This window comes from Mixophyes fleayi, chromosome 4 (genome assembly GCF_038048845.1).
Source record: "Mixophyes fleayi isolate aMixFle1 chromosome 4, aMixFle1.hap1, whole genome shotgun sequence".
Lineage (NCBI taxonomy): Eukaryota > Metazoa > Chordata > Amphibia > Anura > Limnodynastidae > Mixophyes > Mixophyes fleayi.
This window is the reverse complement of record NC_134405.1, coordinates 3,414,607-3,437,784: the sequence shown is the minus strand read 5'-3', so window position 1 is coordinate 3,437,784 and position 23,178 is coordinate 3,414,607. Positions and strand designations below refer to the sequence as shown.

At 43.3% G+C, this 23,178-nt stretch overlaps 1 protein-coding gene across 5 annotated transcripts in view; it reads right to left on the bottom strand.

Moving 5' to 3' along the window:
* Positions 1-258: 258 nt before the first annotated feature.
* NLGN2 (neuroligin 2) overlaps positions 259-23,178 on the bottom strand; it is a 133,705-nt gene continuing 110,785 nt past the window's right edge. For all 5 annotated transcript variants that reach the window (XM_075206154.1, XM_075206149.1, XM_075206153.1 and 2 more), the window contains 4 exons: positions 13,800-13,949; positions 13,099-13,284; positions 6,265-7,054; positions 259-3,571 (listed from right to left, as the gene is read on the bottom strand). In XM_075206154.1, coding sequence (XP_075062255.1) covers positions 2,725-3,571; positions 6,265-7,054; positions 13,099-13,284; positions 13,800-13,949 — 1,973 coding nt within the window. In that variant the 3' untranslated portion in view covers positions 259-2,724. The remainder of the gene's footprint in view (positions 3,572-6,264; positions 7,055-13,098; positions 13,285-13,799; positions 13,950-23,178) is intronic.

The window sequence follows — 23,178 nt, the reverse complement described above, 5'->3', positions numbered from 1 at the left end:
TTCCAAATTTACATTTTATCCCAGATTCCCCAAATCTATGTCACTCTTATTATGCATTAACATATTTTCTTCAAATTGCTCCTGTCGGTTACGTTTCATGAGAATCCCCTTCATAGTCAGCAGCCGTAGAATTATATCCCAATAAAGAGTAACATGCACATATCTCAATCCTTGTCTTTAACACTTCATGTAGGGTCATGTCTTGTCCCTTCAAGAAACCCCAAATTATATATCACCGAATAAACAATCAACCAACCATTTTGTCACCAAAATTTGTCATTTTATTTCAGTCCAAGATCCCAAAAACAGAAGAAAATGAAAAAAAAAAGTGCCAGTATTTAACCAAATTTGCGCCAGAACCCGAAAAGGCAATAAGGCATCTCCCGTGCCTTCACTTAATGTATATTTACACACATATATTTATATATGTTGAACCGTGTCATTATACTGTTTGGTGATATTGGACTGCCAGCAGTTCTCTTGCTGAGATTTCCAATCTGACCAAAATAACTGGAATTAAACCAGAGGAAAACATAATGTTGCTTTCTAGTACAATGTCACGGACCACATCCTCATGTATATATATATTTATGTGTGTGTTTATATACACATATCTGTGTATGCACCATTCAGTGCATAAATATATATTTATATATTCCTTATTTCCCTTTAATTATAGAACAATCTATATCATATAAATCTTGTTAAGGTCAGTGGGAGGGGGGGAGGGGGAGGAGTTTCTGGTAAAACGTTCACATTAAACTGGACAGCAGCCAACAAATTTCTAGAAAAATGTTATTGTAAAACGCGTTGTTTCCACCCTGTTACACATGGTACACTAAGGATGTTTTACAAAATATAGGGTTAGTTTAAATCCCTTTCTGATGGGATAAGAGAGTATTTTCTTATATCCACTGACCCTATAACTTATAGGTATCCTGTGTGTGAGAAACTATTATCCCATCAAAGTAGGAGTCACTGAACCAATGGTGGAACTACCTTCACTGCAGGGGTGCGGCCTATATGGGGCTGGAGGCCCAGATGGGTCCTGGCAATGCTATGTTGCTCCACCCTCTAAGGCCCCCACTCTGCTTCCAAAAGAGCAGATTGGATGCCTCTTCTGAGCATGGGGTCCAACACATTCACAGCCAACCCCGCATGTTGAACCCACGCGTGCTCAGAAGAGGCCTCAACTCTGCTCTCTCGGAGGCTTGGAAAGCTAGAGCGCCATTGCCTGGTCCTTTCCGTAAGTTCTGCTATGGTGGAATCCACACTGATCCGTCCCTGCTCTGACCCAATAACATAGCGGTTCTGTTTGTTAGACACTCCGGGAACCCTTCAGGATGGATGTTGCTGATGACGTAATGTATGGACTTTTGTGTTTGGTTGAGGCCTTACCCTATAAATGTTAGGCTTTGCCAGGTTTAGTCCACTCGTTCCCATTTAATCTTCTTGTAAACAACCAAGACTGGCAATATGTGCCGGATTTTCCCTGTCTTTGCTTTGTAATTAATCAGCCCCATGTCCACAGCAGGATAGCGGGATCTCTATGTGCTTCTGATTGCTAACCCCTGTGGGAGGGGTGGGGCACAGCCAGCCTCTGAGAAGGAGGAATTGGTAAAAAGGGGGAAGGGAGGCGAACAGACAGAGAGACAGATGTTGGAACAGGGTCCAGGAAAGGATGATATTGAGGGGAAGCAATGACATGAAGAGGACTTTAAGGATCAGAAAGAAATAGGAGCACATACGTTTTGAGGGAAAATGATAAACCTAATATAGGAAAAATAAAGATTAAAGATCTGATGCATTAGAAACTCCCTCACTATTATTTTGGCACATTTACAGTTCCCATCCCCTCTTGTTCCACCCAGAGGGTTCGTGGGGACTATGGCAGTGGAGAGGCAAGACATTTTTAACCATTCGAACACCCCCTGTTACGTATGAGTCAGCCACCTTGTCAGAGAGGTGGTGGGGGATAATTGGCACTGTGTGTATGTGTTTAAGGGGGAGGGGCTTAGTTTGGCCTCTCATGCATTCACCCCCTCCCCTATACATTCACCCCCTGCCCCCTTCTCCATTTAAGGGGACAGCTCTTATGTCCCTTCTTACTGGGATGGTAATTTCAGCTGTTGGGGAGCAGTTTAGTCCTTGATGATTCAGTGCATTTAACACACCAGACTAAGGGTATCTGTGACGCCTCCACCCAGTGTAAAGTCCCCATCAAATGAACATTGTCCATGAATAAAAATAAAGCAGGTGTAGAAGTGAGTCGTTGGAGGCTTTGGCCTAATCAATTAGACCTCTCTTCCTCCTTTATCCACTCTCCCCCATCCCTTTCTAAAAAGAGAAACAGGGGGTATAATTTATTTGTTCAAAACACTTTAACTTCCCCTACATCCCATTAAATAACTGCCCTTCTTCCTTTTTTTTTGACCCTGTTTCCCCCATGACGTAGGCAGAAATTCCAGTTCAGGTTTCACGCACCTGAAAGTCGATCACTGGGAGCAGTTAAGAAGCCTGAGGAGGAGAAGGAGGGGCATGGGGAGCGTGGGTAGTTGTTTTCTGGCCCCCTCATTATAAACAAGTCATTTTATCTACCCCCATCCCCTGCCATAAGGCAAAATCCAGCTCAGGCTTTGTAGACCCAGAAAGCCAATGTTGCTGTCCATAAGAGGAAGGGGGAGATGGGGGCAATGTGTGTAGAGGGACAGATGGCTAGTACCACTATACCCTTGTGGTGGAGTGCGGGTGGGGAAGGGTATTGTTGTGGGCTGTGGTGGGGAATGTATTGAAAGGATGTAATGAGGGCAGGCCCGAAATGGTACTTGGAGCCATAACAGAGGCAGGAGGTGGAGGTGGTGGCGGAAGTGGAGCGTCCTCAGGGGCCCTTCTCAATGCCAATGTATAATCGGGAGGGCAAGCTGGTCGCAGTATATCATGTGGTCTCAGCGGTTCAAGATCCGGGGCCCCCCCACCTCTTTTGATCTGAAGGGACATAAGTTCTTCTTCTGGTCCATGATGTGCCAGGTCATTGCCGGGGGCACCTCCCCGCCCAGGACTGTGACGCCTCTGCCGCAGTTCATGACGTCTATCTCTTTTGTAGTAAAGAGCAGCAAAAGCCAAGATGTTGAGAAAGAGGAGTGAAGCCCCCACTGCTACTGTCACGCTTAGCTCAGTCGAGTAGTCACGGGAGTCCCCAGGAAAGGGAGAGAATCGAGGCCGATCCCCCATGTCATCTCCATCTTCCCCATCAGGAGGAAGGGTGGAATGCGGGCGGCGTGTGGTGCTCCCACTGTTTATCCTGGGACCACTTGGCCATCGGGTGCTGTAGGGGGGTAATCTGGTGGTGGTGGATGGGTGTTGGATAGTATTGAGGTTGTGAAGATGAGGGACTAATTCCAGCCAGAACGCAACCTTGTTTGCTCGATAGTTGTCCCTGACCCGAGGCTTTAGGCCAATATGTAGATACTGTTTCTCTTTAGGGTTAAACTTTGTCCATACCACCTCCTCAAAACGGTTGGGCTTAGTATGGATGAACTTGGTATCTTGGGGGACAGGCTGGTTGGGATCCCTGCAAAAAAAGATGAGAGGATAAAAGAGGGTGATATACAAGAGGTAGTATTGTCACACATAACAGGATAAAAACACTGTGAGGGGGATTGGACATTAAAGACGTGAAGAAAGTGAAATCTCTAGAAATATCAGGGGGTGACTGAAATTATTTAATTTAATGAGTAATTCATAACATTTTAGTTGAAATATATATATATACATACATAAAAGTATTGATATGGTAACAAGGTATATGGAGCACAGTATATTATTAGAAATAGAGCACATACTGGGCCTAATTCAATAAGGCACGCAAAACAAACGAACGTCTGGTGATGAATACGGGTCTAGGTGCGCTCTGCTATAACAGACACTGCAGGATACATCCAATACATATGTAGAACATAAAGTACCAAAAGAACGCACAGAAAAAATATGAAAGTATTAAATGATTGTCATCTGTTAATAATATAGGGCCTGATTCATTAAGGAAAGTTAAGTAAAAAATTGAGTAAGTAGTCTGTTTTTCATGTAGCATACAAATATCAGCTATAAATTTCAGGGTACAAATAAGCTATCAAGTATTTGTGTACTACAGATATGGCCGAAAGTTTTGAGAATGACACAAGTATCAGTTTTCACAAAGTTTGCTGCTTCGGTGTTCTTAGACCTTTCTGTCAGATGTTGCTATGGTATACTGAAGTATAATTACAAGTATTTCATAAGTGTCAAAGGCTTTTTTATTGACAATTACATTAAGTTTATACAAAGAGTCAATATTTGCAGTGTTGACCCGTCTTTTTGAAGACCTCTGCAGTTCACCCGGGCATGCTGTCAATCAACTTCTGGGCCACATACTGACTGATGCCCGCCCATTCTTACCTAATCAATGCTTGGAGTTTGTCAGAATTTGTGGGTTTTTGTTTGTCCACCCCCCACTTGAGGACTGATCACAAGTTCTCAATGGGATTAAGGTTTGGGGACTTTCCTGGCCATGGACCCAAAATTTCAAAGATCCCGGAGCCACTTTTCACTTTTGCCTAATGGCAAGGTGCTCCATCATGCTGGAAAATGCATTGTTCCTCACCAAACTGTTCTTGAATGGTTGGGAGAAGTTGCTCTTGGAGAATATTTTGGTATCATTCTTTATTCATGGCTGTGTTCTTAGGCAAAATTGTGTATAAAATTCAGTATACCATAGCAACGTCTGACAAAAAGGTCTAAAAACACTGAAGCAGCAAATTTTGTGAAAACCAATAGTTGTGTCATTCTCAAACCCTTTGGCCATGACTGTGCATGAAAAAACAGACATTATTTTACTAGCTATTTAACTAACTAATTTGCACCCCTTGCATTGTAACTTGGTTTTGTCCAGGATACTACTTACTCAGTTTTTTACTTAACTTTCCTTAATGAATCAGGCCCTTAGTCATTAATGACAAAATCGTTAATTGTAAAAAAAAAAAAAGAAAGTAAAGTTTTCACTCCAAAAACATTTATTATGATGTTATTAAGATCTACTATACATTAAATGCCTTTTTACAAGTTCCAGCATGTATACGCAGCCCTCATCATTATCGCTCGGCACTTACACCAGACCTGTAGCTGGTGCTAGTGATACGACAGAAACAATAGATGACAAAGTGACTACTGGAAGTGTGAGACGTTTCAGAGATAAAGATATGTAGTAATAGCTGTTATAGAGGAAACAGAAGTGATACTAGAAGTGTGACCAATGTGCAGTAATAAGGACAATATATGGGAAATGACAGATGGAAGCTATTAGGCTGGGTACACACTTCAGTGTTTTCAGCAAATTATCGGGCCAATCAGACGATAAACGACTGATTGGCCAGTAGTGTGTACCCTGGAACGATGAACGATTATCGTTCCAAAGCCAAGAAATCGTTGATCGAGAATTTTTAAACTGACTTGAAAATCTCGTTCAGTGATGGTACAATGTCGTTTCAATTCTGCAGTGCGTATGCACTCACGATCAGGATCTCCATAGAGTTTACAGAGTTACGAAACTTGCCCTTAAAGACGTGGCCATTTTAAGTTTAGCTGTCAATGTCACCGAATATCGGAGATTTGCAGATCGCAGTTTAATACATCTACCCCTTGATCTTTTCAGCAGATTGTTGTGACAGATGAAGAGCACAGATCTGAAGGTAAATCTTGTAAAACGTGTATGTATGAATGAATCGGCTGCTGATAGGGACTATTTTTCCTGTTGTTAGTAAATCGCTAATTGTTAGAATTTTTCTGTAGTATGTACCTAGCCTTAGAAGAGTGAGTTACTGGGGAGGTAAGGACGTGTAGAAATATGTATAATGTGGGATGACAGAGAAGGGATACTGGAAGTGTAAGGAGTTGAGATATGGAGTAATAGGGATGATAGACAATGGGGAACGACAGAGGGGTGCTATTAGAAGAGTGAGTTACTGGGTGGATGATATGTAGGAGTAGATGTGGTGGAGGATGACAGAGAATAGTAGACGGTAGAGTGTGTTGAGGAGATGAAGAGATTACGTTATAGATGGGGAGGGAGATAACATAACATTTTAATGTGTAGTTTTCCTGGGTATGCCTGGAAAGGTTACAAATAGCCTGTGACAGGCAAAAGATTATCTACTGTTTGTAAGTTGTAGGACAATGCTGGAAGACAGCAATACATCGTCATAACAAGCACAGTTCCCATATAGTACTCACCCAGTTTTAGCAAAGTTTGTCCAGTAAGTCATGACCACAGCGCTTAGCATAACATCATTTTTAGAGAAATTGCATGGGAAGAGGTCTGTGGCTCCCACCATGGGTACACCAAAGACATAGGGCACTTCATCCCCATGGGCAGCTTCTCCCCATTCAGGCCTTCCTTCTGCCTGGCAACGGTGGTAAAAAGCATAGAAGTATACAGGCGATTCATATTCAGCATGAAACCGAGCTGTTGCCACAGCTGGTGCCACCCATTGATGGTCCGTAAAAAGGGCCAGCAGAGTCTTCCTTCTCATGTCACCATTGTCACGGTCTGCCCAGTCTGTGTACATGAACTTGATGGTCTCACGAAGGACATCTTTTCCTTCTGGGTAGCCGTAGAGGTTGTCCACGAAGTTTGACACTGTAAAATCAAAGTAGCTGGCGGATATCCCATCCTCACTCTCTAGAGTGTCTTCTACAAACTTGAGGCCCTCGCCTTGATTCACTCCCATCAATATGTCATAGTTTAGAAACTCTCCCTGTTCCATTAAAATCTCAGGGTCATCTGGGACTACATCACCATCCACAACAGGTCCAAAAGCAATGTGGTATCTGGCGGGTTGGATATCCTGATCCACGAGATCTCTGTGGGGCTTTCTTCTGAGGCAGCTCACCATCTCTGAATTATCTGGGTAATCACAACCAACTTTAGCCGCTAAAAGACGGGTGTACTTTAGAGGTTCATAGTTTACAGACCAGCTGGAGATCGCAGTCCCACTTTGTGCGATGGCTTTCTGAAAAAGGCCTGAGGGTGTGATGAAAAGAGATTTTATATAACAGAGAGCATAGAGAGATTTACAAACAGGGAATTTGTAGATGTAACAATATTGACTACAAGGTAAAACAAGCTATTCTAGGTGCTGGTTTATTAAAGACAAGTTTGTGTAGAGTCAATCACTGAAATCTATGTGATAGGAAAGCGAACTAACGGGTTAATGAAAGTTTCTTCATGTCCTTTGTACATTATTAGCATAAAAACAAGTATGTGTCAGGAGCCGCGTCGGTACTCACAGCTGCCGCGGCTCGCTTACTGTGTTCCCCGGCCACTACCGCCCAGCACCCGACCATTGCCAAGGCAACGGCCGGACGCCTCACAGTGTAGCGCCGCGTCCCGGCAACAGGGGACAGCCGGGGCGCGTGCGCAGGGTTATCTAATAGCCTGGAGGCTATTTGGCTTTTATTAAATTAATTAACAGGGCCCTGTGGGTAATTACAGAGCTAGGCTCTGATTGGTCTAACCATGTATTTAAGGCAGTGAGGTCTGCAGCCTCACTGCCGGTTATAGCTTCTGTTGCCAGTCTGCTAACCTGCCCTGTGCCTTGTTCCTGCCCGTTGAATATTCTGATGCTTACCCACGTATGACCCTTTGCCTGGATTTGGACCTTGCCTGTGTATCTCGTGACCCTGACCTCTGGCGTGTTTAACGACCTTCCTATCTGCTCGTGACCCTTGACCTCGGCCTGTTTATTGGAATTGCTATCTGCTGCCGGCCCTTGACCTTTGCTTGGACTTCACTTCGTTTACCTGGGTTCTCCCCAGCCAGTACACACTTCACGACCCTCTGTCAGTCTGCAGCCCAGTCTGTCCCCACCACTAGGGGCTCCAGTGAACACCTGACTGGCAGAGTAGATTTCGGGTTGTGTTGTACCAACTGGAGGGGTTCCTAACATTATAACCGGCCAACACACGTACCGGAGACGAGGGTGTAATGGATGGAACAAATAAATGATAATAATAATAATAATAATGGAAGCGGAACCGCACCGTCTCCGGTGCAAGCCCTAGCGGGTCATATCGAGTCCCTATACCAAATGATCCAGGGATTGTCTGAGCGTTTGTCCGTTCAGGAAGAAGCTGCAAAACCTTCACACTCCACTCCAGATTCTACCTGTGAGCCTAAAATGAATCTGCCAGACCGGTTCTCCGGAAATAGATCCCTGTTCCGGAATTTCAGGGAGAGCTGCAAGCTCTATTTTTGGTTAAGACCCCGCTCCTCTGGTTCAGAACAACAAAAAGTCGGAATTATCATTTCCCTCTTTAGGGTGACCCCCAGTCCTGGGCCTTCTCCTTGCCGCAGACCAGTCCTGCCATGCAGTCAGTAGACGCTTTCTTCGAGGCATTAGGTCTACTATATGATGACCCGGATCGAATGGCCTCCGCTGAGGCTCATCTACGGGCCTTGAAACAAGGTCGGCGGTCGGCAAAGGAGTACTGCGCCGTATTCCGTAGATGGTCACCTGACAGTGGATGGAATGACCCTGCCTTACGCAGTCAGTTTCGCCTAGGCCTGTCGGAACAGATCAAAGATTCTTTGGTGCAATACCCGTCTCCTACCTCATTGGAGAATCTTATGCACCTCGCCATTAAAATCGACAGGAGAATTAAGGAGCGAAAGTCTGAGAAGGAGCAACTTCTCTTCCATCTGCCTTGATTCCTGTTCCCGCGGATGGTGAGGAGCCTATGCAGTTAGGAGCGTATCGTCTCTCCCCTGAGGAAAGAGACAGGAGGCGATCACAAGGCCTATGTCTCTATTGTGGCACTAAGGGCCACTTCTCCCGTTCCTGCCCTAATAAGCCAGGAAAAGAGCATGCCTAGGGAATGAGGGGAAAGTTCATCTAGGTCTGCAAATTGTTTCCCCAAAAAATGCTGTATTGATCCCTGCACAGCTCACGTCCAGTGCTGGTTCTGTGGACCTGTCGGCCTTCATTGACAGTGGAGCTGCAGGCAACGTCCTCAACATCGGGTTTGCCCGCTCTGCTGGAATTCCGATGGTAAAGCTCAAATCTGCCATTACTGTATGTGGCTTAGATGGGAGTCCATTGCCTGGCGGCAAGATTACCTGGGAGACCCCGCTACTACAGTTGAACATTGGAGCTCTCCATTCAGAGTCCATAATCTTCTTACTTATCGAATGTCCGTCGGTTCCTTTGATCCTGGGCCACCCTTGGCTTTCCCGTTATAACCCTGTCATGGATTGGATAAAAGGAGAAATTGTCCAGTGGAGCTCTTATTGTACACAGTCTTGCTTGACACTGCCTCTGCGTGTGATTCAGTTTATTCCGGAGCAGCTTCCCTCACAATATCATGAGTTCTGGGATGTGTTCTCCAAAAAGGCTGCTGATACTTTACCACCACACCGTGACTTCGACTGTGCCATCGAGCTTATTCCTCGGTCCAAGTTACGCAAGGGACGCTTGTACTCCCTCTCTGGTCCAGAGACCAAATCCATGCAGGAATACAATGATGAAAACCTGGAGAAAGGCTTCATCAGGCCATCTAAATCTCCAGTAGGAGCGGGATGCTTCTTTGTATCCAAAAAGGACGGAGGACTAAGACCTTGTATTGACTACCGGGGATTGAATATCATTACAATCAAGAACACCTATCCCCTTCCTCTCATCTCCGTATTATTTGATCAACTAAGAGGTGCTACAGTCTTCACCAAAATCGATCTTCGTGGAGCGTATAACCTCATCCGTATCAAAGAAGGAGATGAATGGAAGACGGCATTCAATACACACTCTGGCCACTACGAGTATCTGGTCATGCCGTTTGGTCTTAGCAATGCACCTGCAGTATTCCAGGACCTGATTAATGAAGTTCTTAGGGAGTTCCTTGATTGTTTCGTGGTCGTCCAATTAGATAATATCCTCATCTATTCTAAATCTTTATCCGTACATCAGGATCACGTCAAACAGGTTCTACGGAAATTGCGAGAAAACCACCTTTACGCCAAACTAGAAAAGTGTGAGTTCGAGGGGCAGAAGGTATCCTTTTTGGGTTACGTAATCTCTTCTGAGGGATTCTCCATGGATCCAACTAAGGTTCAGGCTATCTTGGATTGGGTGCAACCAAACAATCTTAAGGCGGTGCAGAGGTTCCTGGGCTTCGCCAACTACTACAGAAGGTTAATGTGTGGCTTTGCTGACATTGTGGCTCCCATTGTCGCCCTGACTTGCAAAGGAATGGATCCAACTAATTGGTCGCCCCAAGCAGTAGCCTCATTCGAAAGCTTGAAAAAAGCCTTTGTGTCCGCTCAGGTCCTTAGACACCCGGATCCAGCTAAGGAATTTGTTCTTGAGGTCGACGCCTCTGACGTCGATGCCAGTGCTATCCTATCAAGGAAGGATCTTCATACTCATCGTCTACACCCATGTGCCTATTTCTCCCGTAAGTTCTCTTCAGCAGAAGCCAACTACGATGTCGGTAATAGGGAACTATTGGCAATCAAATGGGCCTTCGAGGAGTGGCGGCATTGGCTGGAGGGTGCTTCACATCAGATCTCCGTTATTACAGACCACAAGAATTTACAATATATTCAATCGGCCAAACGCCTAAATCCCAGACAGGCCCGTTGGTTGTTATTCTTTAACCGTTTTAATTTCGTGATCACCTACCGACCAGGTTCCAAAAATGTCCGGGCAGATGCTCTGTCCAGAAGCTTCTTGGCACACCACATTCCAGTTACAAATCCAGAACCTATTATTCCACCTTCCATAATCCATGCTGGGTTAACCCAAGACCTGAGTATCACACTTCAGAGATTTCAGAGATTAGCCCCTGATATTACTCCGGAGCGATGTCTATTTGTTCCAGTCCATTTAAGGAAGACGGTTCTTGCAGAGGCGCATAATAGTAGGACTGCTGGACACCCTGGAATTCAGAAGACGCTAGAAATCTTTTCCCGTACGGTCTGGTGGCCATCACCATCTGCTGACGTCAAGAGTCATGTCCTCTCATGCGAGGTTTGTGCCAGGAATAAAATCCCCAGGATTCGTCCAGTAGGTCACTTGGTTCCATTGGCCATTCCTGCAAAACCTTGGACACACTTGTCCATGGACTTTATAGTCGATCTGCCACCCTCTGCAGGACACAATACCATTTGGGTCGTGGTAGACCGGTTCAGCAAAATGTCACACTTCATACCGCTAACCAGACTTCCTACTGCTTGAGATTTGGCCGTCTTATTCATCCAACATATTTTCCATCTCCATGGACTGCCTACCGACATCGTCTCCGATCGTGGTTCCCAGTTCATAGCACAATTCTGGAAATCCTTCTGTACCCTTCTCGGAATCAAGATCAGTTTGTCATCCGCATACCACCCTCAGTCAAATGGGCAAACTGAAAGAGTTAACCAATCCTTAGAACAATTTTAACGATGCTACACGTCGGAATTCCATGATAACTGGTCCTCCTTGTTACCCTGGGCAGAATTTGCTTATAATAATTCATGTCACTCATCTACAAAAACCTCTCCGTTTTACTGCAATTTTGGTTTTCACCCCAGATCTAATTCCTTGTACTCACTCAAGTCCGCTGGTATTCCGCAGATTCGCTCCACTGCCAGGGATCTCAGAGTTATCTGGAGAAAAGTGCAGTCATCATTGAGACAGGCCTCATTTGTTGCAAAAAAAAAATTCGGACCGCCACCGTACCACCTGCTCCCTCAAGGTGGGCCAGAAAGTATTGTTTTCTACAAAAAATATTAGGCTCAGACAGCCTTACAAGAAGTTGGGCCCTAAGTTCATCGGTCCGTTTCTTATTATCAAGCAGGTTAATTTCTGTTGCATTTAGGTTAAAAATTCCTGGGTCGTTGAGAATCCCCAACACATTTCATTGTTCTCTATTGAAGCCTGTACTATATCCTAATCAAACCCAGCCTTCAAGTTTGCCTGTGAGAACTACGAACAAACCACAAAAATACGTTATCCAGAAGATCCTTGATTCTAAAGAAGTGCAGGGTCAGGTGCACTTCCTAGTGCAGTGGAGGAATCACGGGTTAGAGGAGCAGTCCTGGGTCCCGCGAAAACGACTCCATGCTTCAAGACATTTGAAGGAATTCTTCAAGAAATTTCCGAAGAAACCTGGCTGTCGGGGTTCCTTAACCCCTCCTCAAGGGGGGGTGTACTGTCACGAGCCGCGGCGGTACTCACAGCCGCCACGGCTCACTTACTGTGTTCCCCGGCGTCCCGGCCGTCACCTTGACGACCGGGACGTCACTTCCACCCAGCACCCGACCGTTGCCAAGGCAACGGCCGGACGCCTCACAGTGTAGCGCTGCTTCCCGGCAACAGGGGACAGCCGGGCGCGTGCGCAGGGTTATCTAATAGACTGGAGGCTATTTGGCTTTTATTAAATTAATTAACATGGCCCTGTGGGTAATTACAGAGCTAGGCTCTGATTGGTCTAACCATGTATTTAAGGCAGTGAGGTCTGCAGCCTCACTGCCGGTTATAGCTTCTGTTGCCAGTCTGCTGACCTGCTCTGTGCCTTTTTCCTGCCCGTTGAATATTCTGCTGATTACCCGTGTATGACCCTTTGCCTGGATTTGGATCTTGCCTGTGTATCTCGTGACCCTGACCTCTGGCGTGTTTACCGACCTTCCTGTCTGCTCGTGACCCTTGACCTTGGCCTGTTTATTGGAATTGCTATCTGCTGCCGGCCCTTGACCTTTGCTTGGACTTCACTTCGTTTACCTGGGTTCTCCCCAGCCGGTACACACTTCACGACCCTCTGTCAGTCTGCAGCCCAGTCTGTCCCCACCACTAGGGGCTCCAGTGAACACCTGACTGGCAGAGTAGATTCCGGGTGGTGTTGTACCGACTGGAGGGGTTCCTAACAGTATGTTAATAGTACACCACAAATACATATACCTGATAGTCTCGTCGAAAGAAATGAAAGCAGTTATAGAGAAAGGTTACAGAAAAAGGGTAGGTGCAGGAACCATTTTAGAGGGACTACGTGGGGTAGATTTAGGTGCTGATGACTATTAAGGAGGGGTCTGACCTTCAGAGTGGTGGGAGAGAATGAGAAGGCTGACACACGATGCTCCGGCCCCTGACCCGAATATGGTGATTCTCTCGGGATCTCCTCCAAAGTGTCCAATGTTCTCCTCAAGCCAGCGTAAAGCTTGAATCTGGTCCAAAAGCCCGTAATTACCTTTTGCTGCTTGATCACCAGTACTCATGAAGCCTTAGAGATTAGAGACAAGAAATTAATTTTGTTAGAATGATACGGCTTCCATTTTCGGAACACTCCTCAAGATAGCATGAGCTCAACAACAGAGGTCAACGGCTTTAGTGTTGCAGTACATTGATTGATCAGATTGTCCATTGAAAGGACACAACAGTGCTCCCAGTAAGCTACCAGAACTGTTGTACGTGGCAGTCATACCATTGATTAAAATATACTTCAGTTTCCAAAATGCTCTCTAAGGAACAAGCTTGACATGCATTGAAAATGTTATGTTAATGTTAATTGTCCATTTTAAGCTTCAAACCTTCCACACTTTTTGCCACATTGAGAGTAGAATGCGGTTAAACACTGAACGAACATAGAAAAAGACGTACTAACGTGTATATGTTGAGTTGGATGTATCTCCAGATGCATACAACTCAAAAATACAACTTACATACAACTTTGCGCCAGGGGAAATGGTAAATTATAGAGAATAATGGAGAAGACTTCTACACACAACATTGACATACCAAGAACTCCCAGTCTGTAGTTCATAGTCACCACAATGACATTGCCATAGGCTGCCAGGACAGTACCATCAAACATATTCCCAGTACCCTCCATGTAAGATCCGCCATGGATAAACAGCATGACCGGCTTCTTCCCGCTGTCCCGGATATCTGCAAGGTGGGGGAAAACAAACTTCAGAGAGTCACAAACTCAATAGAAATTCATCAAACTTTGGTTGTACCTGTAGTAATAATATTCCCTCTCCTAACGGAGCACTATAGCAATATATTATTCCCTTTCCAGACGGAACTCTATAGTAATATATTATTCCTACTCCTGACAGAGCACTATAGTAATATATTACTCCCTCTCCTAACGGGGCTCTATTGTATTATATAATTCCTACTCCTGACGGGGCTCTATAGTATTATATTATTCCCTCTCCTGACGGAGCTCTATAGTAATATGTTATTCCCTCTCCAGATGGAACTCTATAGTAATATAATATTCCTACTCCTGATGGAGCTCTATAGTAATATATTATTCCCTCTCCTGACGGAGCTCTATAGTATTATATTATTCCCTCTCCTGACGGAGCTCTATAGTAATATATTATTCCTTCACCGGATGGAGCTCTATAGTAATATATTATTCCCTCTCCTGACGGGGCTCTATATTATTATATTATTCCCTCTCAAGACAGAACTATATAGTAATATATTATTCCTACTCCTGATGGAGCTCTATAGTAATATATTATTCCCTCCCCGGATGGAGCTCTATAGTAATATATTATTCCCTCCCTGGATGGAGCTTTACAGTATTATATTATTCCCTCTCCTGACAGAGCTCTTTAGTAAAATATTATTCCCTTTCCTGACGGAGCTCTATAGTAATATATTATTCCCTCCCCGGATGGAGGTCTATAGTAATATATTATTCCTACTCCTGTCGGAGCTCTATAGTAATATATTTTTCCCTCTGCTAACGGAGCTCTATAGTAATGTATTATTCCCTCTCCTGACGGAGCTCCATAGTAATATATTATTTCCTCTCCTGACGGAGCTCCATAGTAATATATTATTCCCTCCCCGGATGGAGCTCTATAGTAATATATTATTCCCTCTCCTGACGGAGCTCTATAGTAATATATTATTCCTACTCCTGACGGAGCTCTATAGTAAAATATTACTCCCTCTCCTGTCGGAGCTCTATATTATTATATTATTCCCTCTCCTGACGGAGTTCTGTAGTAATGTATTATTCCCTCTTCTGACAGAGCTCTGTAGTAATATATTATTCCCTTTCCTGATGGAGCTCTATAGTAATATGTTATTCCCTCTCCAGATGGAACTCTATAGTAATATATTATTCCCTCCCCGGATAGAGCTCTATAGTAATATATTATTCCCTTTCCTGACGAAGCTCTATAGTAATATATTACTCCCTCTCCTGACGGAGCTCCTTAGTAATATATTATTCCTACTGCTGATGGAGCTCTATAGTAAAATATTACTCCCTCTCCTGTCGGAGCTCTATAGTAATATATTATTCCCTCTGTTGACGGAGCTCTTTAGAAATATATTATTCCCTTCCCTGACGGAGCTCTATAGTAATATATTATTCCCTCTGCTGACGGAGCACTATAGTAATATATTATTCCCTCTGCTGCTGGAGCTCTATAGTAATATATTATTCCCTCTCTTGACGGAGCTCTATAGTATTATATAATTCCCTCTCCTGATGGAGCTCTATAGTATTATATTATTCCATCTGCTGACGGAGCTCTATAGTAATATATTACTCTCTCTCCTGATGGAGCTCTATAGTAATATATTATTCCCTCTCCTGACAGAGTTCTATAGTAATATATTATTCCCTCTCCTGACAAACCTCTAAAGTAATATATTATTCCCTCTGCTGACGAAGCGCTATAGAATTATATTATTCCCTCTCCTGACGGAGAACTGTAGTAATATATTATTCCTTCTCCTGACAGAGCTCTTTAGTAAAATATTATTCCCTTTCCTGACGGAGCTCTATAGTAATATATTATTCCCTCTGCTGACGGAGCTCTATAGTAATATATTATTCCCTCCCCGGATGGAGGTCTATAGTAATATATTATTCCTACTCCTGTCGGAGCTCTATAGTAATATATTTTTCCCTCTGCTAACGGAGCTCTATAGTAATGTATTATTCCCTCTCCTGACGGAGCTCCATAGTAATATATTATTTCCTCTCCTGACGGAGCTCCATAGTAATATATTATTCCCTCCCCGGATGGAGCTCTATAGTAATATATTATTCCCTCTCCTGACGGAGCTCTATTGTAATATATTTTTCCCTCTGCTGACGGAGCTCTATAGTAATGTATTGTTCCCTCTCCTGACAGAGCTCTATAGTAATATATTATTCCCTCCCCGGATGGAGCTCTATAGTAATATATTATTCCCTCTCCTGACGGAGCTCTATAGTAATATATTATTCCTACTCCTGACGGAGCTCTATAGTAAAATATTACTCCCTCTCCTGTCGGAGCTCTATAGTAATATATTATTCCCTCTGTTGACGGAGCTCTTTAGAAATATATTATTTCCTTCCCTGACGGAGCTCTATAGTAATATATTATTCCCTCTGCTGACGGAGCACTATAGTAATATATTATTCCCTCTGCTGCTGGAGCTCTATAGTAATATATTATTCCCTCTCTTGACGGAGCTCTATAGTATTATATAATTCCCTCTCCTGATGGAGCTCTATAGTATTATATTATTCCCTCTGCTGACGGAGCTCTATAGTAATATATTACTCTCTCTCCTGATGGAGCTCTATAGTAATATATTATTCCCTCTCCTGACAGAGTTCTATAGTAATATATTATTCCCTCTCCTGACAAACCTCTAAAGTAATATATTATTCCCTCTGCTGACGAAGCGCTATAGAATTATATTATTCCCTCTCCTGACGGAGAACTGTAGTAATATATTATTCCTTCTCCTGACGGAGCTCTTTAGTAATATATTATTCCCTCTCCAGATGGAGCTCTATAGTAATATATTATTCCCTCTTCTGACGGAGCTCTATAGTAAAATATTATTCTCTCCCCTGACGGAGCTCTATAGTAATATATTATTCCCTCTCCTGACAGAGCTCTATAGTAATATATTATTCCCTCTCCTGACGGAGCTCTATAGTATTATATTATTCCCTCTCCTGACGGAGAACTATAGTAATATATTATTTCCTCTCCTGTCAAAGCTCTATAGAATTATATTATTCCCTCTCTTGATGGAGCTCTATAGTAATATGTTATGCCCTCTCCTGACATAGCACTATAGTAATATATTATTCCCCTTCCTGACTGAGCTCTATAGTCATATAATACTCCCTCTCCTGTAAAAGCTCTATAGTAATATATTATTCCCTCTCCTGACGAAGCTCTATAGTAATATATTTTTCCCTGTCCTATCAAAGCTCTATAGTAATATAATACTCCCTGTACTGTCAAAACTCTATAGTAATATATTATTTCCTCTCCTGACAGAGCTCTATGGTAATATATTATCCCCCTTCCTGACTGAGCTCTATAGTAATATAATATTCCCTGTCCTGTCAAAGCTCTATAGTAATATGTTATTCCCTCTCCTGACATAGCACTATTGTAATATATTATTCCCCTTCCTGACTGAGCTCTATAGTAATATAATACTCCCTCTCCTGTCAAAGCTCTATAGTAATATATTATTCCCTCTCCTGACGGAGCTCTATAGTAATATATTATTCCCTCTCCTGACAGAGCTCTATAGTAATATATTATTCCCTCTCCTGACGAAGCTCTATAGAATTATATTATTCCCTCTCTTGACGGAGCTCTATAGTAATATGTTATTCCCTTTCCTGACATAGCACTATAGTACTATATTATTCCCCTTCCTGACTGAGCTCTATAGTAATATAATACTCCCTCTCCTGTCAAAGCTCTATAGTAATATATTATTCCCTCTGCTGACGAAGCTCTATAGTAATATATTATTTCCTCTCCTGACAGAACTCTATAGTAATATATTATTCCCTCTGCTGACAGAGCTCTATAGTAATATATTATTCCCTCTGCTGACAGAGCTCTATAGTAATATATTATTCCCCTTCCTGACTGAGCTCTATAGTAATATATTATTCCCTCTTCTAACAGAACTCTATAGTAATATATTATTCCCTCTCCTGACGGAGCTCTATAGTAATATATTATTCCCTCTCCTGACGGAGCTCTATAGTAATATATTATTCTTTCTCCTGTCGGAGCTCTATAATAATATATTATTCCCTCTGCTGACGGAGCTCTAAAGTAATATATTATTCCCTCTCCTGACATAGCACTATAGTAATATATAATTCCCCTTCCTGACTGAGCTCTATAGTAATATAATACTCCCTCTCCTGTCAAAGCTCTATAGTAATATATTATTCCCTCTGCTGACGGAGCTCTAAAGTAATATATTATTCCCTCTCCTGACATAGCACTATAGTAATATATAATTCCCCTTCCTGACTGAGCTCTATAGTAATATATTATTTCCTCTCCTGACGGAGCTCTATATTAATATATTATTCCCTCTCCTGACGGAGCTCTATAGTAATATATTATTTCCTCTTCTGGCTGGGCTCTATGTTGAGATATTAGTGCTCATCCTGATAGAGTTACTTTTAATATCTGTCTTTTTCCATTGCATTTAATGATAGGTCGGTGCCTATAGGCGTGAACAGTGCGATTGGTGAGCTATGGCATGTACGTTCCATCACATCAATTGCCTAAAAGAAATGGCCTTAATCTGTACCTTGTAGAATAAGCAATTCATAATATCTTCAAGGTTATGTACTAAAATAATATTTCACTTACTTGTAATAAGATATTATTATCTTCCCCGGCCGCTAGTATTATATCCTGTGCTGTAGAGAGCTGTTTCCAGAGGTTTACATGTGTATGTTTAGCTGCAGACAGTTCTAAGCTATCTCCATATTCTCAGGGTGTCTCCTGCTAAGGGCCTGACAATCCCTTCTCCCAGCAAAACTGATAGTTTCCGCCATATACATGACGCAGTAACGCTGGTATAGACCGCGATAATCACGCCTGCAATTATTTGCGCTACTGCTACTTCCGCAATGCCTGTTTTGTTGTCACCATCTCAGGGTGTCCGTAGCGGATTGAAATCAATAATGTCTAAAGGTCTTTGCATATTTAATTATTTTTTAAAATAAATGTTATCGTTATCTGTTTTTAACATTTTTAAAAATTCTTTCCCACTAATTAGAGGATCTGAAAGCACCAATCTCACCCCTGTGCATATCAGGAAGACTTACTGGCCTGCCCCGGTAACGCTGGTGGCAGCTGGGTATCTCTCGGCTGACCCGGGGATATTTTTGGGTTAAATTGTGGCAATTTCTTTTTCAAGCTCACCCATCTCTCTGCAGAATGTTTCACATTTCCGCCATCTATAAATCTGCAGAGTATCGCTCCCTTCAGAGTCACCCATTGCTTCCTATTGAAGGTAATTGCCCCCCAGCATCTCCAACTGCAGGGCATCTCTCCCGAGAGGGGGGGGTGCTCTTTTAACCCTTCCCCTTCCAGAGGCCTGAATTGCTCTGCTCATTTTTCCATGGTAACCAACGTCTAATTAATCATGCTGTAATTTGAGAAGATTAATTAGTCAGAAGCCTTAACGAGGATGAAGGGGGCGGGGGGGGGGGGGGGGGTGCAGCAGCTGTCAGTCTTGTGAAGACTCGTCTCTCATTATGATCATCATCCCAATTTTATTCCTGCACTTATTCTACCTTCATTTCCCCTCTCTAATGTTATCGTTTATATCTCATTTGTCGCTTGCCAAAAACCAAACAACTCCTGACTGATGCATAGTTCACAATCAGCCAATACACCCACTTTATATACTGTACAAACATTCTCCCAAACTAAACCTGTCATTATTTATGGGAAAATCATTTTACTGATGACTAGGGGGTATATGTTTAATGGAAATCTCCTCAAAACACACTCTTCACTTATCTGACACCCATGCCATTCCATTCACCTCAACTCTGTACCTGTCCAGTCATCTCACACTTCTGTACTTGTCCAATCATCTCACACTTCTATACCGATCCAGTTATCTCTAACTTCTGTACCTGTCCAATCATCTCACACTTCTGTACCTGTCCAATCATCTCACACTTCTGTACCTGTCCAATCATCTCACACTTCTGTACCTGTCCAATCATCTCACACTTCTGTACCTGTCCAGTTATCTCACACTTCTGTACCTGTCCAATCATCTCACACTTCTGTACCTGTCCAATCATCTCACAATTCTGTACCTGTCCAGTCATCTCACACTTCTGTACTTGTCCAATCATCTCACACTTCTGTACCTGTCCAATCATCTCAAGCTTCTGTACCTGTCCAATCATCTCACACTTCTGTACCGGTCCAGTTATCTTACACTTCTGTACCTGTCCAATCATCTCACACTTCTGTACCTGTCCAATCATCTCACACCTCTGTACTTGTCTAATCATCTCACACCTCTGTACCCGTCCAGTAATCTCACACCTCTGTACTTGTCCAATCATCTCACACCTCTGTACTTGTCCAATCATCTCACACTTCTGTACTGGTCCAGTTATCTCACACTTCTGTACCTGTCCAATCATCTCACACTTCTGTACCTGTCCAATCATCTCACACCTCTGTACTTGTCCAATCATCTCACACCTCTGTACCCGTCCAGTAATCTCACACCTCTGTACTTGTCCAATCATCTCACACCTCTGTACTTGTCCATTCATCTCACACTTCTGTACTTGTCAAGTTATCTCACACCTCTGTTCTTGTCCAATCATCTCACACTTCTGTACCTCTCCAGTTATCTCACACCTCTGTACCTGTCAAGTTATCTCCCACTTCTGTACCTTACATCTCCAGTTATCTTCCACTTCTGTACCGGTCTTTTCATCTTACACACTTATAACTCTCTATTTATATCATACCTGTACTATTACATTCATCTCATACCAGTAGCTCTCCATGCCTGTACCTGTCTCATACCATTCCTGTATCTCTCCATTCATACTATACTTGTAATTCTCTGTGTATTTCAAACCTATACTTCTCCATCTCACACTATTCATCTCATGTCTGTACCTGTCCATTTATCTTACACCTGTACCTTTCCATTCCGCTCATACGTGTACCTCTCCATTCTTCTCACATGTGTACCACAGAAGTATGTCTTTATACATTCACATATGTACCTCTTGATGTGGCACAAACTTTTACATCTCCCTCTATCTCACATACTTACCCCTCGTATGAGGGGTATAAGTGGAAGGCCATGACTGGACAGTCATGGCTCCACTTATACCTGTCCATTTATGTCTCACACTTGTATCTCTCCATTCACCAGACCTGTATCTCACTATTCACCACACCTGTATGTCTCCATTCACTACACAACTGTGCCTAAATTCTCCACATACCTGTATCTCTCCATTCACCACACACCTGTATGTCTCCATTCACCACACATCTGTATCTCTCCATTCACCACACATCTGTATCTCTCCATTCACTACACACCTGTATCTCTCCATTCACCACACCTGTATGTCTCAATTCTCCACATACCTGTATCTCTCCATTCACCACACACCTGTATCTCTCCATTCACCACACCTGTATGTCTCCATTCACTACACACCTGTATCTCTCCATTCTCCAGACCTGTATATCTCCATTCACCACACACCTGTATCTCTCCATTCACCAGACCTGTATCTCTCCATTCACCACACCTGTATGTCTCCATTCACTACACAACTGTGCCTAAATTCACCACACACCTGTATGTCTCAATTCTCCACATACCTGTATCTCTCCATTCACTACACACCTGTATCTCTCCATTCACCAGACCTGTATCTCTCCATTCACCACACACCTGTATCTCTCCATTCACCATAGACCTATATCTCGCCATTCACCATAGACCTGTATCTCGCCATTCACCACATACCTGTATCTCTCCATTCACCAGACCTGTATCTCTCCATTCACCACACCTGTATGTCTCCATTCACTACACAACTGTGCCTAAATTCACCACACACCTGTATGTCTCAATTCTCCACATACCTGTATCTCTCCATTCACCACACACCTGTATCTCTCCATTCACCAGACCTGTATGTCTCCATTCACCACACACCTGTATCTCTCCATTCACCACACCTGTATGTCTCCATTCACTACACAACTGTGCCTAAATTCACCACACACCTGTATGTCTCAATTCTCCACATACCTGTATCTCTCCATTCTCCACACACCTGTATCTCTCCATTCAACACACACCTGTATCTCTCCATTAACAACACACCAGTATCTCTCGATTCACCACACATCTGTATCTCTCCATTCACCAGACCTGTATCTCTCCATTCACCACACACCTGTATCTCTCCATTCACCACACATCTGTATCTCTCCATTCACCACATACCTGTATCTCTCCATTCACTACACACCTGTATCTCTCCATTCAACACACACATGTATCTCTCCATTCACCACACATCTGTATCTCTCCATTCACCAGAACTGTATCTCTCCATTCACCACACACCTGTATCTCTCCATTCACCACACACCTGTATCTCTCCATTCACCACACACCTGTATCTCTCCATTCACCTCACATCTGTATCTCTCCATTCACCACACACCTGTATATCTCCATTCACCAGACCTGTATGTCTCCATTCACCACACACCTGTATCTCTCCATTCACCAAACATCTGTATATCTCCATTCACCAGACCTGTATCTCTCCATTCACCACACATCTGTATCTCTCCATTCATCACACACCTGTATCTCTACACTCACCACACACCTGTATATCTCCATTCACCACACATCTGTATCTCTCCATTCACCAGACCTGTATCTCTCCATTCACCACACATCTGTATATCTCCATTCACCAGACCTGTATCTCTCCATTCACCACACATCTGTATCTCTCCATTCACCAGACCTGTATCTCTCCATTCACCACACACCTGTATCTCTCCATTCACCACACACCTGTATCTCTCCATTCACCAGACCTGTATCTCTCCATTCACCACACACCTGTATCTCTCCATTCACCACACATCTGTATCTCTCCATTCACCAGACCTGTATCTCTCCATTCACCACACACCTGTATCTCTCCATTCACCACATACCTGTATCTCTCCATTCACCACACACCTGTATCTCTCCATTCACTACACACCTGTATCTCTCCATTCACCACACACCTGTATCTCTCCATTCACCAGACCTGTATCTCTCCATT